This window comes from Protopterus annectens, chromosome 9.part0 (genome assembly GCF_019279795.1).
Source record: "Protopterus annectens isolate FY-2018-M chromosome 9.part0, PAN1.0, whole genome shotgun sequence".
Taxonomy (NCBI): Eukaryota; Metazoa; Chordata; order Ceratodontiformes; family Protopteridae; genus Protopterus; species Protopterus annectens.
Window position 1 is genome coordinate 1718737183 of NC_056743.1, and position 24942 is coordinate 1718762124.

The window sequence follows — 24942 nt, forward strand, 5'->3', positions numbered from 1 at the left end:
AAAAGTTAGGTCAGATTCAGCTGCTATACTGCCTCCCCTGGATGCCTCTCTTGAGGCTGGTGAAAGCCCGAAGGATTGTCCGGTTGTTCTGTCGGACTCCTCTGCCATGACCACATTGGAGGCCAGCATGGATCTGGCTTCTCCTGCATCCCCAAAGGCTCTGAAGGCACTGTTGTGGATGTTGAGGAGAACCTCAGCTAATAATATTTGAGGGGCTGTGGGGCATTCCACAGATTCTGGTTCAGAAGTAGATTCTCACTACACTGAGTGTCAGCAAGAGACCGATTCTCTTAAGGTCTTTAGGGCTGATGTTCCTCTAAAGAAGAATCAGAAAACTCAACACATTTCCCCTGCTCCCAAAGATCCCCAGCATGAATGGCAGGATTGTATACAGGTGGTGTTTAATGCACTCATGGTCTTGAAGCCTCCCCAGGGAGATTGTGCTCCTGCCTCCCCTTGGTCTTCCACTCCACTTAAGAAGACAAGAGAGCAAGACTCTTCTGATGAGGACTGGGACTCTGGGGAAGTGTCCTTGGCTTATCCCTATCAGATTCCTTCTCCATTGGACTATGGTTCTGAGAAGGAGGATTCCATTATCCCAGATTCTCCCTTTGAGGAACTTTCTTTTAGGGTTACTATCTCACGTATGAAGGAATTCTTTAAATGGGACTGTACTCAGTTTTCTGAAATCCAGAAGAGGTATTATGAAGTCCTCCAGATAGATACACATAAGCCCTCTGCTGTCCCCCCAGTCCTATCTGCCCTGTTAAGATACTTTTTCAGCAGCTTCTCAGGCTCCTGATTCCCTACCTCCAGCCACGAAAAAGCCTGACAGGTTTTAAAAGCTGCCTGAAGACTAAGTTTCTCCACAAATGTCCTTCTGTTGACCCCTCTGTTGTATCTATCTCTTCTGACAAACCTTTTGATCCTCTTGCCTTCTGTTAGATTGCTTCCTTCTGACACGGACAGCAGGGCCATGGAATGGCTGGGCAAAAAGGTCTATACTGCTGCTACCCTAGTCTTTCGGACTATTAATTATTAGACCCATATGAAGAGGTATGTCTTGGCTCTTCTTCCTTTGGCCTATCAGATCATTTCTGACCTTCCTGATTCTGAGGGCAAAATCTTGGCCCTCTGTTTGTTGGGAGCCTCTTCTCAAGTGCCTCACCATTCTATTAAATGTAGCTATGATACAGCTGATGCTTCTTCTAGAGCTGCTGCCTTTGGTTCTGTGTTGACATGTTACTCTTTGCTTTGCCTACAGCCTTCGCCTGATGATATTAAGGTTACATTGATGGATGCCCCCTTAATAATAAAAATCGCTTTGGTTCAGCAGCTGCTGAGCTTTTTACGTCCCTGCAAGAAAAGGACAAGGCCTTACAGGAATGGAAGCATATTTTTGTTTCCCCTATTCCTAAATTTCAGAGGAATTATCCTTCTATGCTTGCCTTTATGCACAGGCAGTCTCACCCTCTTCCCAAAGGTAAAAAAGGGTTCTAGATGGGCTCCGTCTGGTAAGGCTACTCAGACTCCTCCTGCTCAGAATCCTCCTTTTCCAGATAAACCAGGTTCTTTCTATCTACTTCTCTCCATCTTAAGTCAGGTTCCTTTGTCTCTTTATCTTTCCCTGTCTCTTCCCAACTGGTTAAGGATCACTCAGGATTCTTGAGTTCTGTCCAGTCTCCTTTTTTGGGCATTCCTCAACATCCTCAAGAACAACTATTTTTTACGTCTGTACAAATGTATAGATGTATGGCCTTTCATCTCAAGGCACCATCCAAGCAGTTCCTGCTCCCCAAAGAGGGAAGGTGTTTTATTCCAGAATCTGTTTGATCCTCAAGAAAGAATGCACCTGGAGGCACCTTTCACAGCTCAACACCTTTCTGAAGATCTCTTTGTTTCAAATGCTCTCTCTTCTTCTTCCTCAGGCTTTCCTGGCCTCTCTCTGGATCCCAAGGATGCTTATCTTCACATTCCTATTCATCCCGGTTTTAGGAAATACTTGCATTCCTCTGTTTCATCATTGCATTTTAAGTCCTCTGCTTTGTCCTTTGGCCTCTCTACTGCTCCAAGGGTTTTTAACAAATGCCTTGCTCCTGTAATTGCATTTTGTAGGATGAGGAGGATACAAATCTTCCCTCACCTGGATGACCTTGCTCATTCAGGCTTCCTCCCCAGAGACCTTGGGATGTACGAGGAAACTGGAGACCTCAGCAAAAATCCACACTGACAAAAGCAGGACATGTAGACTCCACACAGAAGGCACATCAGCAGGGAATTGGACTGGTAAAACCAAGTTCTACAAGCTTGCTTTATTTCACTGCATTTCTTGATACCTGTTGATTTGTTTTTACAGATTTCTCTTACTGGTTTAGCATTGCAGTTTAGGTAGGTCATTTGTTTTACAGCTGGGATTTTTCAAATTACTTATGTTTATTTTTAATTCTTTATAGTATATGTATGTATTTTTTTAAAACTTGATGGATCAGTTCTTTCTTTTGTAAGGTGGAATTTCTTATAGGTTTGAAGACTGTTGATTGCCATTTTTATGTAGCTTTCTCTGGAAAATAGTTCAATAGCTTTTACAGTTATTTATGTTTAAATACATTTGTTTTTATATGCATTTTACTGCAACTGTTTTAGTATACTATATCTATTATTTGGCAGCATAACAGTTAAGGTGTTTACCTTACAGGCACAAGTTACAGGGTTTGATTCTCACATTTGAGGGAAACTGACTAGGCTTAAAATGAGCCACAAGGGCAGCTAGCCCAGTATTTAGCTATGAATCTATAGAGAGTGTGATTTTATTGTATTTTGTGGAGTAGTCTTCTGAGGAAGGGTTGCAGCAATCACAATTTGTAGTGGTTTTATTAAATAGTTTTCTTTTTAATTGTTTTTGTTAAGGAAATGCCTGATGTGTCTCTTTTTTTTTTGCTGTATTCAGGATTATGGAAAGTGTTTTACAGAGATTAATATGTAGTGTTTGCAACACAGAGGTCTGCATGTTTTGTTCTGTCAACAAAGTTCAGCCTCTAAAGAGACTGAAAGAGTGGTGCTATTTTTGCGAAGTCAGGAGAAGAGTAGTGACAGTTAAAGCATGAGCTTTAAGGTTATGCCACATTCAGTTCCACCTTTCAGTGAAAAAGTATCTCATTTAGTATTATCTCTCCAATCACAATTCCCTGAAGTAGAGGCCTTGATTCCATTTTACACTGTACTACTGTAGTATGAAAGCACAGTTTGTGCAGTTGTTTTCATCCCTTTGCCTTGTGGTTATGCAAGGTATTTCAATCACAGAATTAGCACTACTAGGTATGAAATGTGACCCCCCCCCCCCACGCACACACAGAAAATGTTTCAAATGCTTTGTTTGGTGGGCTATTTCTCAATCCTTTTAGAGCACTGAGACTGCAGTTAGCAGACTGTACACTGAATTTCTGTAGTGGATCCCATGAGATATATACATAAATGTACAGGCACACCTACAAGCTTGAAAATGTTAAAGCATCTCAAACGAAGTAAAAAATTGTGAAGATGCTCTCAAAGGATGAATATAACAAGCCTGCTCTACAGACTACCTACGAAAAGTAGGCAGAAAGGATATATCAACAAAACTGATTGCATTTTAAGTCCTATGAAAGCAGAGAGAACAAGCATGTCCTCCCCTGGGGCTGATAAGAGATATACCCAAAACTATGCAAGTATCTCACAAAGGTGGCAGGAGGTTACATTCTTTTCTAAAGCAGATGATACATTTTAAAATTCTCAGAATAGGAAGGCTAAAGCAGCCAAATAATGTAACACCATCTGAGGGATTTCTGAAGGATGGATTAGTGGCTGTGGCTGTTTAGGAAAACAAGCTAAAAAGGTCTGTACCAGCTAACACTGTGGATGCAATCAAGCTTTCTCAACATTAGTAGATCATAAGCTTGACATTAAATCTATGGACCTCTGCACCTGGCAAAGGGTAAGACAATATGAAAGGAATTACTAGCAAAAATATGAAAAACAACAAACCTTCACTTACAAAACTGCCTTTCAAGGCACTATAGAAAGTGCCAAAACAGCAGCAGCTAAAATACACATAAATAAGCAAACAAAATTCAAGCCAGAAAACAGTGCCCCTCAGAGTATTAATACTACCCCTTCAGTTAGCTTCAATTAACATTTTTCTCCTTTATATATATCACATTATATTTCTTTCTCATTTAACATTTACTCTTACTTTCTCACCTCCACTTAAACAATCCATCTATTTCTCCTTTCTCCATTCAGAGTCTCACTTTTAGTTTCAACATCTTTCCCTTATTCGCCTTCTGGTCTTGCACACATTATATAGATATTTTGCTTTTTCGCATCTTTTCTTTACACTTTTTTTCTGTCTTCATGGCAATACCAAAGAAATTTATACTCTTTTGATAGTTTATCAAAATTCTGCAAATATGTTTTGATTTTATAGATATCTTGTTCTATTTCTATATTTGCAGTTGATTTGACAATTACTGTATAGTCTATTGCTTACTGCTTGTGATCATCTGATTTTGATTTATTATTATTATTATTATATTATTACCTGTGGTGGTGGTGCTGCGGTAGCGTTGTCACCTCACAGTAAGATGCTGTCCAGTTCGATTCTCAGCTAGAACGTCTTCTGCGTGGAGACATGCGTGAATGGGTGTACCTTCGTTGAAGGTTGTGCGTCAGGGCTGGTAACTCGGCATGTAAAAATCAACTACCAATCAGTAGTGGACCGGAGTTCCGCTGTGGCAACCCCTAAATGAGAAAAGCTGAAAGACACAACAGCAACATTATTATTATTATTATTATTGTTGTTATTCTCTGAAGCTTTGACTCTGTGGATCTCTGCTGAAAATGCCCACAAAGAAAATGCAGTGAAGGAAACACTCCAAATGCTTAAAATCACATAAACATCGCAATTAATTAATTGATATCACATGACACAGCTTCAACACAATTATCTAAAAGGTACATCATCATTTAAAAAATTCAGGTAATCTACAACACATTCAAAAATATATATGTAAAATATAAAAAATAGGAAATAAAATTCTACTGAGGATGTATATGCATATAAAAATATACATATAATATGTACATAAAAGTGTGTGTATTTCCAAAATTTGTCCTAAAAATCATTTCTTCAAAATCATCTGTTTCCTTTTAAGCACTGGTTTAATGCTAACTGAAGTATTGAGCCCTGAAGCATTATCCACTCATATTCTTAAAGTTCTAATAAAATTTTCACATCCCCACCCCTTCTATTTGGATAAATAACTCTAATTACACAGAACTTAAATGTATGTTCCATACCTTCCTTTTTACTATGTTTTGCAAGGGCATTAGTCTCCACATCCCTCCTGATGTCTGATTTATGCTCTATAATTCTAACTTTAAGCTTGCGAGTCAATTGCCCTACATAAAATGCTAAACATTTTGTACAACTAACAAGATAAATAATATTACATGTTATGCAGGTGGCTGATGTCTTAAACATATATTTTTCTTAGTTATTGGGTGTTTGAATTCAATATCTGCAATAATGACACAGCAGCATGCACAATTATGACATGGGAATGTCCCCACTTTAGCCATCATTTTTTTTATTGTTATTATTTCCTATCACCAAAACATTGCAACATAACTTCCTTTTCATTTTGCACTATTCTTATGTGAAAAGCTAGATTTATATCCTATAATATTTTGAATCTCAAGCATTGATAATAAGAGGCACCAGTTTTTCGTAATAATGTCTTTACCATCCTTTGTTCTTCTATTATAAGTGGTTACATAAAATAACCTGCCTTGTTCACTATGGTGGAAACTGAAAAAGGGTAATTGTGAGGTGATGTTCAGGGAAGAGTTAAAACAGGCACTGGGTGGCAGTGAAGAGTTACCGAATAGCTGGGTAACTACAGCAGAGCTAGTAAGAGATGGCTAGAAGGGTGCTTGGTGTGACATCTGGAAAGAGGAAGGAGGACAAGGAGATCTGGTGGTGGAATGAAGAAGTACAGGAGAGTATACAGAGAAAGAGGTTGGCGAAGAAGAAGTGGGATTGTCAGAGAGATGAAGAAAGTAGACAAGAGTATAAGGAGATGAGGTGCATGGCAAAGAGAGAGGTGGCGAAGGCTAAGGATAAGGCTTATGAAGAGTTGTATAAAAGGTTGGACACTAAGGAGGGAGAAAAGGACCTGTACCGATTGGCTAGACAGAGGGACCGAGCTAGTAAAGATGTGCACCAGGTAAGGGTGATAAAGGATAATGAGGGAAACATATTCACAAGCGAGGACTGTGTGTTGAGCAGATGGAAAGAGGGGTTGATGAATGAAGAGAATGAGAGGGAGAGAAGGTTGGATGATGTGCGGATAGTGAATCATGAAGTGCAGTGGATTAGTAAGGATAGCTATGAAGAGGATGAAGAACGGAAAAGCTGTTGGTCCAGATGACATACCTGTGGAAGCATGGAGGTGTTTAGGTGAAATGGCAGTGGAGTTTTTAACTAGATTGTTTAATGAAATCTTGGAAAGTGAGAGGATGCCTGAGGAATGGAGAAAAAGTGTTTTGGTACCGATTTTTAAGAATAAGGGTGATGTGCAGAGCTGTAGTAACTACAGAGGGATTAAACTGATCAGTCACAGTATGAAGTTATGGGAAAGAGTAGTGGAAGATAGGTTAAGAAGGGAGGTGATGATTAGTGATCAGCAGTATGGTTTCATGCCAGGAAAGAGCACTACAGACACGATGTTTGCTCTGAAAGTGTTGATGGAGAAGTACAGAGAAGGTCAGAAGGAGTTGCATTGTGTCTTTGTGGATTTAGAGAAAGAATATGACAGGGTGCCTAGAGAGGAGTTGTGGTATTGTATGAGGAAGTCGGGAGTGTCAGAGAAGTATGTAAGAGTGGTACAAGACATGTACGAGGGTAGTGTGACAGCGGTGAGGTCTGCGGTGGGAGTGATGGATGCGTTTAAGGTGGAGGTGGGATTACATCAAGGATCAGCTCTGAGCCCTTTCTTATTTGCAATGGTGATGGACAGGTTGACAGACGACATCAGACAGGAGTCCCTGTGGACTATGATGTTTGCAGATGACATTGTGATCTGTAGTGAGAGTAGGGAACAGGTGGAGGAGACCCTGGAGAGGTGGAGATATGCTCTAGAGAGAAGTGGAATGAAGGTCAGCAGGACTAAGACAGAATATGTGTGTGTGAATGAGAGGAAGGATAGAGGAATGGTGAGGATGCAGGGAGTAGAGGTGGCGAAGGTGAATGAGTTTAAGTACTTGGGATCAACAGTTCAGAGTAATGGTGAGCATGGAAGAGAGGTGAAGAAGAGAGTACAGGCAGGATGGAGTGGGTGGAGAAGAGTGTCAGGAGTAATTTGTGACAGATGAGTACCAGTAAGAGTGAAAGGGAAGGTCTACAAGAGGGTAGTGAGACCCGCTATGTTATACGGGTTGGAGACAGTGGCACTAACAAAAAGGCAGGAGTCAGAGCTTGATGTGGCAGAGTTGAAGATGTTAAGATTTGCACTGGGTGTGACAAGGATGGACAGGATTAAGAATAAGTATATTAGAGGGTCAGCCCAGGTTGGAAGGTTTGGCTCCAAAGCCAGAGAGGCAAGATTACGTTGGTTTGGACATGTGCTGAGGAGGGATGCAGAGTATATTGGGAAAAAGATGCTACGGATGAAGCTGCCAGGTAACAGGAAAAGAGGAAGGCCTAAGATAAGGTTTATGTATGTGGTGAGAGAGTATATGCAGGTGGTTGGTGTGACAGAGCAAGATGCAGAGGACAGGAGGAAATGGAAACAGTTGATCTGCTGTGGTGACCCCTAACGGGAGCAGCCGAAAGAAGAAGAAGAAGTTGCATATGTAGAGTCCCACTAGAAAAAAATGGTTTTGCCTTATCATTTCTATTATGTAAAACTTCTGCTTTAAAGGTTTGTAGTAGATTCACACCATAACCCCACTTCTAAAACTAATAATTGGTCATATCATTCAACTGTTCCGTACATTTACCATCACTAATATTCAGTCTACTAGCACGTAACATTTGACTTTTCACTACACCTTTAAATATATGGTCGGCATGCATACTAGTCCTATGAGTATACTTACTGGTCTTAACCTCCTTTCTATGTACAGATGTACTAATCTGATCATCTACCTTCTCTATCTTAACGTCCAAAAAAATCTATAGAGTCCTCTGAAGATGTAACAGTAAATTTCAGGAAGTCAGAGCTGTTATTAATATAACTAATAAATTCACCAAGATTTTTCCCATCTCCCTTCCATACAAAAAACACATAATTTACAATATATATATATATATATATATATATATATATATATATATATATATATATTGCTCTTCCCAGCTATTCACTGCTATATTGGCATAGGCTTTGGATATGGAAGTACCCATGGCCATGCCCGCTACTTAGTGGAAAATAACATCTTGGAACATACAAATATTATTGTTCAAAAAAGATCTAGTATTTCACAAATGGTTTCAATTTCCCTTCCTGACATTTGACCATATTTACACAGAAAACTCGGTACACTATGTATACCAAAACTATTCAAAATAACCGTAAATAATGATGTACTATCTATAGTGACAAATATATACTCTAATTCATGTTTTTTTTAACCACTGATGTAAGTGGTGTAGGAAATCACCAGCATCCTTTATGTAGCTTCTAATATTAAAAAGTATCTCCCCAAGCAAATATTGTAAATACATTGAGATGGGCTCAATAATCCACCCTCCCCAAGACACAATAGGTCTCTCATTGGTGTTTTTTTGAGATTTTTATGTACCTTAGGGAGTCTGTAGATAAGTGGTTTAATAGGACATAGAATACTGTAATAGTTGAACATTTCTACAGCGATGTCACCATTAATTTGTAATTCATAAATATACATATTAACCATAGTAACATGTTTTTTACTTCAGCATTATTAATTGCTTTAAAAGTTGTATCACTCAAAAGTCCTAACATACAATTATAATCACTTCTGTTAATAACTACTGTGGTTCCACCCTTGTCAGCTTGCTTAATTATTTCATTGTTGCTCTGAAGCTTTTTAAGACCTTTGTGTTCTCTACTTGTTACGTTATAATATTTACTTATTTATTTGTTTACTATATAGCTCATGAAGCTCTCTTTCATATAAGTTACTAAAATCATTTAATATGGGTGGATATATAGGTACAAAAGTACTTGTAAGTTCACATAACTGAGGTACATGCAAAACTCTGCTGAAAAGGGTCCGGCATGCAACTGGATTACCTTGGTTAATAAAAGCACTAAATAAATGGTAAACAGAAGCGAAGATTTTAAAATAAGCTTGTTTATTTAAAATTGAGTTAATGTTTGCAGGAACTATAGCATTTATGAAAGCCCTTTTTAACATCCTCATTTGTCAGGCACTCTTGAATCCTATCCAGTAATTTACCATGCATATGCCTAAATGTCTAAAACATCAATATCTTTACAAATGAGAATGCACAACAACACTAGTTGTGTTAAACTGGATGAAATGTACACCCAGACCTCTCAACTTTCAAAACCAGAGTCCAAAGACATGAAAGATCATAGCAAAGGTCCAAAATTCTCAAAGAAACCTTGTCTCGCTAGAAAAACTGGTAATGCTTGCTCATCATAACAGCTTGGAACTTAGTTTTCCATGTTAAGAACCTCAAGTCAGACTGATGAGCTGATTCAAGTAGAGCAGGAGACAGATACAACAGAGATGTTGAACTTGGGCACTATCACTGTTTGGTTTAGGAAAGAAAGATCAAGAGCTGGTTTCCAGCTAATTTTTTTCTTTGACAACAAAAACATCCCTGAATAAAAACATTTTACTCCCTGAGACAATATATGTTGAAGGACATGGGGAAATAGAAGAGTCTGCTCAGGTGGATGAGGAGTTACCCCTAGAAAGGAGGAATTTTCTCCTATTGCTATTTACCTTGATGAATAATCTTCAGAACCCATTTTGACTGAAACCATCTGTTGCCAAACACAGAAATGGAAATTCAGGCTTTCTGGAAGGGAAAAGGGACTGCCATGATGGTGGTGGGAGGTGACACGGTCCCTTGAATTGTCATTCTGACTTGTTGGACTGTCCTTTGATTTGGGAGTTCTGTTTTGTCTTTTTTTGAACCCCCTTGCCATTGCTTCTTAAATGTCTGTTTACCAGCATTTTGCCAAGACTGTTGAATTTATTTCTTGCTAAAACTGGATAAGGGATTAGAGAATCATTTTTAAAAATTTGGAAAAGGGCTGAAAAATCTGATAAATTCCGTGTCAGTTTAACCACATTGTCACACTTTTTGATAATCTCTGCAACAGACAGATTAAAAACTAAATCTCTATCCAAAGGAGAATTTAAAATCTCATTTTTCACATCTTTTTGGAGTTTCTCAGAAAGCAGTCAGGCAAAACTCATCACAATAGTACCAGTGGCCATAGTCCTGGAAGAAGTTATTAATAGAGATTTACACACACACACACACACACACACACACACACACACACACACACACACACACTTTAAACAATGAGTTGTGCATTGTAAGGTGGAAGAAGCTAAACCATTTAAAGCAGACATTTCCTCACAAGAAGAACCTGCAGACAAAACATTCCTCATAATTTCATAATTATAATAAACTTTAACATACAGGCTTGACAGTTCAAAATTCTGAAAATAAAACTTGTAAAATCATGCACTTTTTACCCATACTTATCAGTTTCCCATTCATATTAAAAGGTGTAGGGTTGGCATTAACCACATGTTTAGCATCAGTAGGACTACGTAAAGCTATCATATCCTGGTCAGGTTTAGGAAAAAAATCTATAAAAAATTAAAAGACTGGGGAACTTTATATACTCTAGCTACCTTTTTAGGGGCCGCAGGCTATCAGTAAAACTGCAGGCAGCGACACACACACACACACACACACACACACACACACACACACACACACACACACACACACACACAGATGCTGACAGCACTGGGGAATGGGTTAAGTTTCTGGAAATTCCATTTGTAACTGCTCATAGTATTTTCTGAGAGACTGAGGAAACCTCAGTGTTTTCCCATTGAAAACACTGGCGTATTCTGGAAGTAGTTTCACAGAAAGAGAGATCCACACAGGGAGAATCAGATACAGTGCTCTCCTCTGTATCTGAAACAGAAATCTGAAAAGAAAACCCTGCATCTGTCCCTTCACCATAATGTCCAGATTCAGAATCTTGAACCTCTAAGTATCCCCTTTTTCTTTTACTAGAAACAACCAAATAAGAAAGATCAATAGCCTGAATTAGACCCTGAGCCAGATTTGGTAAACAACTCTTGTCCAGAGAAATTTGAGCAGTAGCAAACACGTGTAGTTTTCTGTTCCTTTTTGACAGGATAAATTTGGGCCAACAGGGTTGTTAATGGCAGAAGCAGCTTCCTCAGGGATGGAAAGAACATTTTGATTAAACAGGGAAGATTTCCCTGCTCCCTCTCCCAGGACTGACAAAATGTTCTCCCTTGGCCACTTAGGGGGACTCTGACTACCGTAAAGGATGTGGCTAACTCTCGGTCCACAGTGGCTGTTGTTGATACATCAGAGGGATCTGGAATAAAAGATATGAATGATAAGTGGTCTGAGGAACTAGCTTTAGCCATAGCGCAGATGCCACCCTGCCACCTGTGGCTGAGGCAAATAGTTAGCCAGCTGTGGTCGCAAAGGCTGTTTGCTTAACTTTTTTTTTTTGTGTCTGGAAGGACCTACTGTGGGAGAGGTAGTTTGTTCCATGGTCAAGATGAAAATAGTGCCTCTTTTCCCCAGGGAAAATAACCAGCACAAACCAGAAGAAGTTGTAAAAAGTCACTTTTTGCCAACCAAAAACACAGTAAAAAGCACTTTACTAAACTCTGCTAACCCCAAAAGATAAATAAATACAATTTCTCCACAGAAAAATGTTTTTCAATTATTTTAACAGCTTTTAAAATAACACAAAAAGTACATTCTCACTTAAAAATACAGTTAAGTCTTGTGACAGTAAAACACATATTCCTAGATAAAAAAAAAAACAATTCTCCTAACCAGGAAAGTACATTTAAAGAATACATTTAAAGTGTGGAAGTATTCCCTGAAGGGAACTTATCTGCCCAGCATTAGAACAGTACAAGCACAATCCCACAGAGAAGAGCACTCTGTGGCAGCAGAAAAGCTTTGAAGGGCTTGTCACTAAAACTTGTGTTTTTAGGCAGCTCAACTCAAGCTGCCTAATGGTTTGAGCACATGGAAGGTGCCGTGGAGCTTTGGAAGCTGGCCAGCTGTTATATCCTTGGCAGGGTATATCCCGTATAGCTAAGGCTACTGCAGTAGTGACAAATTTGATGAATATCGCATGAACTCCACGTTCCCTGTCTCAAATCAATTTGGATTTTAGCAGCAAGTCATGCCTTCTCAATCAGGTTGATTTATTTGACAAGGTCAGAGTAACATTAGATGAGGGCCAAACAATCCACACTGCCAGTCCTGAACCTGCTATAGCCTATGACATCATTCCTTACGTTGGCATCATAAACAAGCTTTCTAGTCTCAACATTAATCCTTATACTGTCTGCTAGAAAGCTAAATGGCTTAACAACAGAACTCACATTATTTAAGGAGGGGGTATCTCAGCTAGCCATGAAAATAGAAGTTATGTCCTTACCATAACGTTCCATGTGGAGTGTTCATCTCGCCTTTGTTCTTACACATGGGTTCGGAGCCGATCCTCGGCTCCGTGTCGGCCGCTTGCAAGCTCTGCATCGAGAAGAAGCTCGAGATCACCTAATACCCACAATCCCCCTCTGCCTTTACCTCAGATCTAGTTTGCAAGCAAACCAGCAGCCAGAGAGAGCACACTCATACCAAAATTTACACAATCAAAGATCATCTATATACATATATATACAATATATACACACAAGTGTATCATACAAATACAACTATTGCAAATGCAGCAGGAAAATACTCCAGACCAGGCACCAAATCGAACGTTCTTCCTGAGGGTGGGAGGGTGGGAATGTAAGAACAAAGGCGAGATGAACACTCCACATGGAACGTTATGGTAAGGACATAACTTCTATATGTGAGAGTGTTCAATCTCGCCGTTTGTTCTTACACATGGGTAGCGTCCCTAGCTCCATGTTCCTGAGAAACTCACGGGAGAACGTTCTTGAGCACAGTGGAACCAAAGGTTGCCCTATCCCTAGAAACCCTGTCCACTTTGTAATGAGAGATAAATGTATGCGGTTTAGCCCAAGTAGCAGCTGCACAAATCGTGTCTAATGGTAGGCGAGCTGCGTGAGCCAAGGATGTAGACACTGATCTTGTAGAATGTCCTTTAGGTTTGACCGATAAGGTTTGATTAGAAGATTCATAAGCGTATATGATACAATCAGTTAGCCATTTGGAAAGAGTTCGTTTAGTAACCGCTACACCTTTCCTGCTGTCAGCAAAAGCTACAAATAGTTGATCAGATTTCCTGTGATCTTTTGTTCTATCCAAATAAAACCTGAGTTGTCTGTGGACATCCAATTTGTGCAACATATACTCTAACTTATTAGTGTGATTTTTGAAAAAGGTGGGTAATTCAATGGACTGATTAATGTTATTGGTAGAGCAAACTTTGGGGAGAAAGGATGGATTAGTGCGAAGAGATACTCTGTCAGAGTGGAAAATCAAATAAGGGTGTTTAATAGAAAGAGCCTGAAGCTCAGACACCCGCCTAGCAGATGTAATGGCTACCAAGAAGAGAGTCTTCCATGATAAAAACTTTAATGGGCAAACAGAGGCTGGCTCAAAAGGGGGCAACATCAATTTAGAAAGTAAGAGGTTCAGATTCCAAGGTGATGTAGGAGTTCTCACTGGTGGTCTAATATGAAAGGATCCTTTTAAAAAAGCCTTACAAAGTCTGTGAGCCATAACAGGCGCACCACATTCTTCCACATGAAAGTTGGAAATGGCAGCCAATTGTACTCTTAAAGTGGCAGGAGAAGCTCCTTCATGGAACAATTCTGTCAAAAACTCCAAGATCTTGTTTAACGGAGCTATAACAGGGTCCAAATGATGTGAATTCGCCCAGAAGACAAAACGCTTCCATTTACTGGTGTAGGTCTTTGTAGTGGAAGCTTTATGAGAAGCCACTAATATATTCTGAACTGCCGGTGTAAGAGAGTCAGACCTGGCTAGAAAGGGAAGCGGAGCAGCCAAGCTGCTAGATGGAGTGATTCGAGAGATGGGTGAGGAACTCCTGACGAGTGAGTCAGTAGATCTGGCTCTGGGTCCAGAATCCAAGGTCCCCGAATGCAGTGTTGCAATAGAAAGGGCAACCAAATTTGACGAGGCTAGAATGGGGCAATGAGGATTATCGTCCTCTGAAGGTTGTTGGCTTTCTGTAGAAACTTTGCAATCAGGGGAAAGGGAGGAAAAGCGTACAGGAGACCCGGGGGCCAATCGTGCACCAGCGCGTCCCTGGGGACTTCCCCTGGAGGGGGTAATAGGGCAAAGTAGCTCCTGCATTTGGCGTTCATTGGAGATGCAAAGAGATCGCAGGAAGGCTGGCCCCACTTGCGAAATATCGTCTTCGCAATTGACTGTTTGAGGGACCACTCGTGAGGTAACAGAATTGCTCTGCTCAGCCTGTCGGTTATGACGTTGGATGACCCCGGGATGTGCGTTGCGATCAGAAAGCGACCCGTGGACTCCGCCCATTGCCAAATTCTCATGGCCTCTCTGCATAGTTGATAAGACCTGGTTCCCCCTTGCTTGTTTATGTACCAGACTACAGACATGTTGTCTGTCTGAACTGCAATAGTCCCTAGAGGAAGAAGGGGAGCAAAGTGTTGCAACGCTAAAAACACTGCCCTCAACTCCAGAACATTGATGTGCAGATTGTACTCCAAATTGGTCCATTCACCTTGGACTGTCTGTCCCTGAAAGATGCCCCCCCTCCCTATCAGGGAAGCATCCGTGGTTATCGTCGCTGACGGCGTGGGTAGCACAAATGGTCTTCCGCTGGAAAGGTTGCAAGTCTGAAGCCACCAGGTTAGGTGTGATTTGCATGTTTTTGTAATCAGAATTTCGTGTGTCAGAGGTAGCTGTTGGAACGACCATTGTGCAAACAGTAGCCATTGTAGAACTCTCATGTGCAGTCTTCCCAATGGTATCGCAATGAGAGAAGCTGCCATGAGACCCAAGACCTTCAGAACCAGCTTTGCTGGGGACTTTTTGGACGACAGAAGGAGAGATATGTGGCTTTGAAGTGAGACTATCCTTTCTGGAGGGAGCCTTAGAATTAAATGATGTGTATCTAATTCCGCTCCTATGAATAAGATATGCTGTGATGGCTGTAGTAAAGATTTTTCGAAATTTACGGAAATTCGAGGTGAACACAAAGTTGTAGGGTGTAATCCCTGGCCTGTATCAGTTGACGCCGGGTGGTGGCAGAAAGGAGCCAGTCGTCCAGATACGGAAACACCTGGAATCCTAGGCGTCTCACATGAGACGCTACCACTGCCATGCATTTGGTGAAAACCCTGGGGGCTGAGGTCAGACCAAAGGGCAGGGCTCGAAACTGATAGTGACTGGCTCCCAGCCGGAAGCGCAAATGATCCCTGGACGCCCTGGCCATTTTGATGTGGTAGTATGCGTCCTTCAGATCTATTGAGCACATCCAGTCGGCCTTCTGTAAGAATGGAAGGATCGATTGAAGCGTGACCATTCGGAACTTTTCTTTCTTGACAAAGGTGTTGAGGTTGCTTAGGTCCAGAATAGGCCTCCAGTCCCCTGTCTTCTTTGGAACTAAAAAGAACCTTGAGTAAGTTCCGAATCCTATTTGGTCCGCTAGGACTGGTTGGATGACTCTTTTTTCTAGCAGCTTTGAAATTTCTATAGCTGCTGGGTCTCGCAGATGGGGCGGTACATCTGGGAGTTTTCTCTTTGGAATGGGGGTGGATAGGAACGGTATTCTGTAACCTCTGGTAACAACGCTTTTTACCCAGTTGTCTGTAGTAATATTTTGCCAGGCCTGAGGGTATAAAGCTAAGCGACCCGACTGCCTCCAGAGCAGGACAGTCGGGCCTCCTCTCAGGAGTGCTGGAAAGGTTTTCCAGGGGTTGTATCCCTGTCACCTTGGTTTTGCGGACCCCCTCTGCCACCAGGGCGGCATCTTCCACCTCTGCCCCCTCCTCTGCCTCTAGAGGGGGCATCACCCTGTGTGCCTGGGAAAGATCCTTGGGGTTTTCAAAACCACATTTTCCCACCACGTTGCCCTTTGGGGTACGGTCTGGAAGGGTGGAAAACGGACTCAGACAGCAGACAGAGTCTTTCCCTCCTGTTCACACCGGGTAAGGGTCTCCTTTACTTTGGGGCCAAAGAGAGTGGCACCATCAAATGGGGTGTTAGTAAAGGAAGACTTGAAGGCTTCCGCAAATGAACATAAGCGCATCCAGGATTGCCTGCGAAGAGCAATCGCTGAAGCTGCTGCCCTACTCGATCCTTCGGCTGCGTATGATATCAGCCTCATGGATGAGTTAACAATGGATGTAAGGGTATTGAGATGTGCTGTAACTTTCTCTGAGACCGCAGCATCTGTAGTACCCTGGAGGGTATCTCCCAGCTCTTTGATTAGATCCCTCTGTAAACGTGTAAAATGGGTCAAATAGTTCAGGGATCGCATAGAAAAAGCCTCTGAACTAAAAATGCGCTTCCCGTATCTGTCCATAGTCCTGGAGTCTTTGTTAGGCGGATGGACAGATGAGGAAGATTCCGACATCTCCTTTTTAGTGGCCGCTGCCACCACCATGGCGTCCACTGGAACTCCCTTTGTGAGGTAAGCCTTGTCTTGGGGTGCAGTGATGTACTTATTAGGCTTCCTAGGGACTGGTTCCACCGTGTCAGGTGTCTCCCACGCCCTTCGAGCAATCAACTCCATTAACTCATCGAAGGGCGGAGTGACCCAGGAGGAGGAAGGGCGAGCACCGAATGCCTTCAGCAAGACTGACTCATCCTCAGAAGGGGGAAGGGACTGCCAATCACCTCTCTGTTTTAGGATCTCCAAGATGTCAGAAAAGGAGACATCTTCTGAAGGTGACTTTGGGGACACTTCTGACTCATCCAAGTCAGTATCGGATGTCAAAGATTCTTGTGGAGAATCTAAGTGTCTCCTCTTACACAATCTTTTCCTAGGGACTTCTTTGGGGGGAGCATCCGAAGAAGCCTCCGAGGAAGAGGGGGCACCCTCCAGGGGTGGCTGAGACACCGGTGCTCGACGCTTGGATGTGGCCGTTGGTGCAGAGGAAGATAACGGTCCTTTATGGGGAGGAGAGGCTGCTTCTACTGATGTGGTTGTCTGGGTAGACAACACCTTCCTCATGAGATCGAAGGCCCCCGGGCCTCGAGTCGCAGAATCTCCCGGTTCCGAAGAATCCCCGAAACAGGCACCGAGGGCATCGACCCCGAGGACGGAGCCGAATCGATCCGCGCCAAGGCCCCGAGAGGAAGAGTCGGAACCGAAACATCGGTTCGACTCTCGGCCCCGGAACCAAGGATGGATCGTCGGGTCTGAGACTCCGGTACCAGATCCGACGGAGTCGAGGTGAACGGAGCCGACCGAGAAAAGGACGGTTCTGGCACCGAGGGTTCCACAATCAGTAGATCAACCTCTTCCGGCTCCAAAGACTGGACAGGTCTCGGAGGAGGAAGGGATGGAGATAATGGAAGGCCTTCAAGTTTCGACACCAATTGGGTTGAAACCGATATAAGTTTGGATAGGGCCGTATGCTCCAATAATTTCTGCACCACACGGTCCACATCGATGTCGGAGAGGGGCTTGGAAGAACGGGTCGAAGGAACCGAAGACGGAGCCGACCTCAACAGTGTCGGGGGAGGGAGCTCCATCACCGGTTCCAAGACTTGAGGCTCGGAAACTGACAACAGTTGAACACTCTGCCCCGAAGTCTGTGGAACCGGTGATCTAACTTTAGCTGAAGAGCTCGGAGCCGATGACTTGGGCTCCGACGTCTTCGATTCCTTCGAGGACTTGGATGCCTGGTCAGAAGCATCCAGAGCCTCCTGAAAGGAAGGTTTTAACAAACCTCTATCCATTAGTTTCCTGCGCCTATCTGTCATGACCCTCCCACTGAAAGAATGACAAATAGAACAGTCTTCTTGCAGATGGAGAGGGCCAAGACAGTAGACGCAGGAACTATGATTGTCAGTTACTGACATTTTTTGCCCACATTGGCAACGCTTAAACCCCGATTTAGCCTTTTCAGACATGTCACTATAAGGAAGAAAAAAGTCAAATCCAGTAAAATAGTCTAGTCCTGTAATATTGTCAAATCCAGTTATATTAGTCAATCCGGTTGTCTAATCCAAGAAAGGGGTGGTAGGCCCCGAAGAGAACTCTAAATAAGTTTTAACAACTTAAAGGTACCGAGATTCCCTCAACCTTACCACACACAGACAAAAATTCACTAAATAACCTTATAATATAAAAGTACCAAGAAAAACTACAAGAAAAAATATCTTAATCTTATCTTAGGTGCTCGAGCTCGACCCAGTGATGCGAACGCTGCAACGGCAAACTAGATCTGAGGTAAAGGCAGAGGGGGATTGTGGGTATTAGGTGATCTCGAGCTTCTTCTCGATGCAGAGCTTGCAAGCGGCCGACACGGAGCCGAGGATCGGCTCCGAACCCATGTGTAAGAACAAACGGCGCGATTGAACACTCTCACATCTATTGTCAGTAGCAGTTTATTGTTAGTGACGGTGCTGTTGTCAGTTCACATCATTATACACAAATTCTCCAGTAAGGCCTACATCAGACCTACATGTAATGTGCTAAACATATGCTTAACCTTAAATGCTAAAAAATGTAACATAGTTTCATTTGGTAAGACATCTAAGCCTTTCCTCATATTATATTCCTATTTTTTCTTCATAAAAAGCAGCAACTACTAGAGACCTGGGAACCTACACTGACACTTATATCTCTTTTGACCACCATGTTTCGGCTATGGTCAAACAGTCAGAAGCTGTGCAAGGCAGATACACTACTGCCCACAAAGAAAATGCAGTGAAAGAAACACTGTAACTACTATAACATATCTTGTAGGTTGAATAATGTCTTTATTCCTCTTTGCTACTCCTTCATCAGACCCATTATCAAATGCAATGCTGCTTTGCAATGTAGCACTCTAAGCATTCCACCACTTGAAAGGCCCAAAGATAACTAACCATAAAAATCTCTGGTTTAAACCAATTAAGCTACCCCAGTGGACTAAAATATTCTATTCCTCTGCTCAGTCACTTACAGGGTCTCCAGAGGTGATCTTTGCATAGTGTTGTATGCTACAAAAAATACCATATCAACCAATTAACCTTCACAGATCAAACAGTTCAGTTAATACCCACTCTTTCAACGACATAAATTTCCACTTTAAGGTCAACAGCTTGCTGGTGGGACACCTTTCTTACCCAATGCTCCTCCATATTTGGAATAGACTTCCTCTGCATATCAAGCAGAGTACCTCTCTGAAAACCTTTAAAGCAGATCTCAGCACTGGATGGGCAACTGTAAATTCACTCTGACATTAACAATCTCCTATCCAGAAGGAATTAGTCTTTTCTTCTCACTCTAAGGATGATATGGCTTGGGCTTCTTGATTCCACTCCAGTCCCAGTTACCACAGTACCGCAAACTGTGCAACTGAAAATACCAGAAAGGGCTTACATAGTTAGAAAGCTCAAAATGACTGCTATGACAATCATGTTGGGCCACTTAAAAGGTATCACCTCACCTCAACTCTGCTTGCATCCTTCCTAAGGTAGTCACCTGAAATGCCTATGTTTCCCCCTCTTCTGTGCTTTGTTAGCAGATTACAAAGACACTGTTCTAGATTATTTCCATGTTAGTCTGAAATAGCTGGCTTTCATGTGGGCTTTCTTTTTCTATACATAAATCTTGAGAGTTTTAGATGTACCATTACTTGTACTTATAGATATTTTACCATGAAATATCTGCATGCATGCTTTTTTTCTTTTTCACAGCATTACATGTTCTAAGTATCTGTTTCTCACCTTACAAGTCTGATCAACAACAGGACCAAAACACCCCTTGCAAAAACAATAGAGTCATTCTAAATAAAAGTGTTGCTCTTTTTGTTCAGGTTCTTTCTGCTTCTAAGACTCTTGTTCTTTAAGGTTTCAATATTTCATGAGATTATGAAAAACAACATTAAAGCATTTCTTCTACTCATCTGGAGGATTTCTCCCTGGTCCTCTGCTGAAAATTGGCTTTGTTCCAAGTTGGACTTTCCTGGTAAACAAATGTTAAATAAATAAATAAATAAATAAAATGTTACAAGATTAAATTGTTTTGAAAAGTGATACTCAGGTGCACAATGTGACCAGTTGGCTACCAAAATGTAAACAAGTTATGTTTTGTTTTCATCTGGAAACACCAATTTTGAAATATTAGCCCAATACGTATAACATACATGAAAGATGATTTGGGTTTGTGAACCAAATTCTCATAAAACAATGATCCAAAAATTTTTTTTTTTGTTTGTTTTTTTTTTTTACTTTGTCACTTGGGAGATGACCTTAGCCTACAGCTGCTCCTTTCAGTTTTAATGAGATCTGAACAATCTACCAAGTTTTGGTGCTACATGGTTTCACAGCTCTGATTATCTGTCCATTGCTAGTACTAGTTATCTGATAGACATTCTATGTCATAGCTCCATTGTGTACTAGTAATCAGTGATTCCACATTAGAGTGCAGCTTCCTAAATACAACAACAGAAAGTTTTTCTTCAGTATGCACTTCTGGAAATAAGTAAGTAAAGGGTAGGCTTCTAAAAATCCTCACTAGTAAGTACCTATGAACTTAAGTAAGCAAAACAATAAATAAAAAAGCTGTTTCTTCATTATATGGCCAAGGAATGAAACAAAGCTGCATTATGAATATGCAACAGAAAAAGGAGGTACAGACTAGAACTGTTGTGTGGACATGTGATCTTATGAAAGGCGGAGATTTTTTTTTTTTTTAATAAAGTTACATGGTTAAATGACACAACTTCTCCTAAGAAAAGCCACTTAAAGAGCTCTTTTAACACTGGATAATGAAAGTTAAGTCCTGCCAAGTTTTGTTACGTTAGCATCACACATAATGCAACAATGTGACACTTTGAAACAAAGCAGTTAAGTGAACAGATCATAAAATTTGCAAAACTAAGCATATGCACATGGTATCATTTGAGCATCTTGCTAAATTAATTTTTTTCTGTGACTAATGATCCCCATGCACTCCAGAAAATTATACACTTTACATACTGGACCAAACTTTTTTCAAGTAAATATATTATCAACTAGAAGCACTTACCTCACCCACTAACATTTCATATATTAACACTCCAAGACCCCACCAGTCCACTGCTCTGGTATACGATGTATCTGTCAGAACCTCTGGTGCCAGAAATTCTGGAGTTCCACAGAAAGTGCTAGTTCTATCACCGTATCCCATTCCTACAGATAGATGGAGAAATAAACATGAGGTGAGTCGTAGGCCAAGTCCACAGACAATTTGGCAAAAGAGCTGAACTGTAATACAGGGCCAATTATTTTATTGATGACGACTAACTTAAGGCAGGATGACATCATCTATGGAAAAATAACTGAACATAAAGGCCCAAATGTACCAGTAGTCATTTTGATATTTTTTGTTTTGTTTCTGTGTACAAGTCAGCTGTTCACAAACGTAAAGTGCAAATATACAACTGCTGGAAGTATGATCACAATAAGTAAAAAGAAAAATCTGTGGTATCCCTCGGTCTCAGAAAAACAGTATGCAACCTACACTGGGTCAAAAACAAATCAAGGAGACACTTCACAGTGTGGAGGGTGTGATGTTCACTTCCTGAATTATGTTATGCACCTAGTTCACAGAACAAAAATCAAACTGCAAATTGTGTGCTACAAAATAATCAAACAGAAAATAGTAGGTAGTCCACAGCTGAGTTAAAAATGGAATAACCTTTATTGAAACACACAAACAAGCGATCCTAGCTGAGTATAAAGAAATGTATCAAAAAAATTCCTTATCTATATATAAAATCAGGTTGTTTGCAGCAAGGGAGTGATTACAGAGGGTAGTCCTGTTTAAGAGCAATAAAATCATTAAAATCATTCCTTTAGCCAAGTCCCCTACCCTCCTTACCACCATAGTGTAATCTGAGACTGTGCTACCTAAAAACTGAAACTAAAAAGCTAAATTAAAATATAAAACCAGCTTATTAACACTTTATATAGGCTAACCAACTAATCCAAAACTTTATTAATCAAGAAACTAAGTAACAAAATGACTAACTAAATAACAAGATCTACCACAATAAATAATAATGAATATAAACTAAACCACTTTTAACAAAGATCGCTTTTGTATCAAATAAATACTTCACCAGGTTTGTGTGTCAAAAACAAATCATAATATGAATGAACATGTGTATAAATCTACAAGTGAAAACCTAAGTACGATGAAAACATAAAAATAACAGCTAAGGTAGAAATACAGTGATCAATGTTAAAATTAAAAATAAAGCACTAAGGCCATGGGGATCTATTAAAGTGTGGCATCTAACTAAGAAAACACTTAGTTTGAATGTGTAAGAGTGCACTCAAGAGTAATGACAAACCTTTAAAACAGAAAAAGAAAAAAAAAAGAAGACTAGACCCATGCACATACCTCTCAACCTGGAAACCTAAAAAAAAACAGGACAAAGGGCCATGGAAAAATAGATACAACTGGCGAAAAATCTGTATGCTGCTTAACATAAAATTTATTTACATACCTAATTATGTAACCATACCCACTCCAGTGGACTTGTGGGATACCAACTTTTAAACACAAACTGACGAAAAGACAAAATAATGAAACACTGCTTCTACACTAATATTAACGAACACAAAATATAACCAGAACAAAGTTGTTTCATTTAAATTAACATCTGAACTTGTATAATACTAAAATACAATTTTCTTTTACAAAACTAACAAATTAAGTACTACACTCCACACCAATCTCTATGAGCAATGCTTCAACAAAGCAGCCAAATTTGCTGATGATGTGAGCTATACATCTCACCATTGTGTTACACTAAAGCAGTTACATTGGCTAAAACTGCCTTACTCCTTGAATGTGTCTCAACTTCTTATCACACATAACCTTGTTCACAAACCTAAACAATACTCTATATTCTCAAACCAGTGTAGCTTTACATGACTAGAAACTAGATTCTAGTTAGACAACAAAATATTTCAGCTTTAAACCTAAATCCCTTCAGAAAGCAGGCTATAAAACACCAATAAATGCTTGTTAGTGATTGAAATAAACTTTTTTTTTTTCAAATTGTAGTTTAAATAGCATCTTCACATCAATGTGGTCCATTAGTTGGTACAACAGGTGCTTTAAAATACAGTTACAAAGGAAAAAAAACAAAGATAAAGATTCAGCTCTGGCATAAATAGCTGTATTGCACATAATGCATTTAACATGATAAACAGGAAATTAATATTTCAAACTATGGATTCCAAATATATCCATTACATATAGTTATAGTTAATACACCTTTATATAGCACAAATAAGCATGAAAAATATCAACATGTGCACTCCAATAGCTGAAAGCAGTTGCAAAACACATACAATGAAGGTAATTCTGGAAAGTCAGAGGTGACCTTAAAACCACCATAAGCTTTAGACTGAATAACCACAGTGACCATAAGATCCCAAGCCTGAGGTGTACCCAGGTGCCCCAGTTTTAAGATTATACTCTGAGAGCTCCAAAGTATATTCACTGAAGGATGAACTTAATTTATAATTGGGACTGTATTTTATTTAGTGCATAATTTGCATCATGCACATCATTATGAAAAAAGAAATGTAAAATAATATGCGGGGTAAGAATTAGATTAAACCACTAAGGGTCACTCTTGACTTAGTTTTGTTTAAAAAAATCTGTGACTTAACAAGTAATCCACTGGTGAATAAAACTATTCATTTTACTTATTTACCCATTAATAAAAGAGTAATAATTGTCCTGCATAAACAATACCATTAGTATTTTCTTTTATGCAGTTAAACATGGCATAATGATTATCAGGAGCACACAACGGTCAACTTCTGCTTGTTCAGTATCTTGTTACTACTTCCCTTACCAGCTCTTGGTTAGTGCAGTGACATTATTAATGCGCTTTCTGTTTTTTTTTTTTTTTTTTAAATCTTACCTGGAACCAGAAGTTGAGCTGCTGCCTGAGAGAAATTTTCTCATCTGTACTATGCAAAACGTAAACTAAGCCTTAAATGCAGTATTTTTAAACAGAAGGGCAATGCTGCTCAAATGGGCACGTGATTCAGCTTTTGAAAAGATAAATATTTGCTTGCGTCCTCCAATTCCAAAGGAAACACAGTTGTCACCAGTTCCGAATTGCTTAACAAGTAACTTACTGTCAACTCTCAGCTCTGGCCCCTTACTACTACTTCAGCTGTCCCACCCCCTCCCAGGCCACACAAACAGAAATATACTGCACTTCTATCCTGAATAATGATGGTAACCTACTGTCACAGCAGAAACAAAGAAAATAACACCCAAGACCCCAAACAGACTCTCAGAAAGCAATCACATTACAGCAATGTAAATAAATGTTCTCGAATAAGAAAATGTTGCTCACAGAAGCCAAACAATTCCAGGGTCACATCACCACTCCACAATCAGCAGCAGTTTAAATGAAAAGTCCTGCAAAAGTGGCAGTGCTAATACAGCTTTTGTTATTCTAGTTCTCACTTCACCAGAACTCCCAAACAAAAAA

The 24942-nt window shown here is 40.4% G+C and overlaps 1 protein-coding gene across 1 annotated transcript in view; it reads right to left on the bottom strand.

The window, feature by feature from the left end:
• Window positions 1-24942, bottom strand: part of LOC122812231 (serine/threonine-protein kinase N1-like) — a 2446550-nt gene that overhangs the window by 207215 nt on the left and 2214393 nt on the right. Inside the window, exon 19 of the mRNA XM_044084586.1 lies at window positions 21462-21604. Within this exon, the coding sequence (XP_043940521.1) occupies window positions 21462-21604 (143 nt within the window). The remainder of the gene's footprint in view (window positions 1-21461; window positions 21605-24942) is intronic.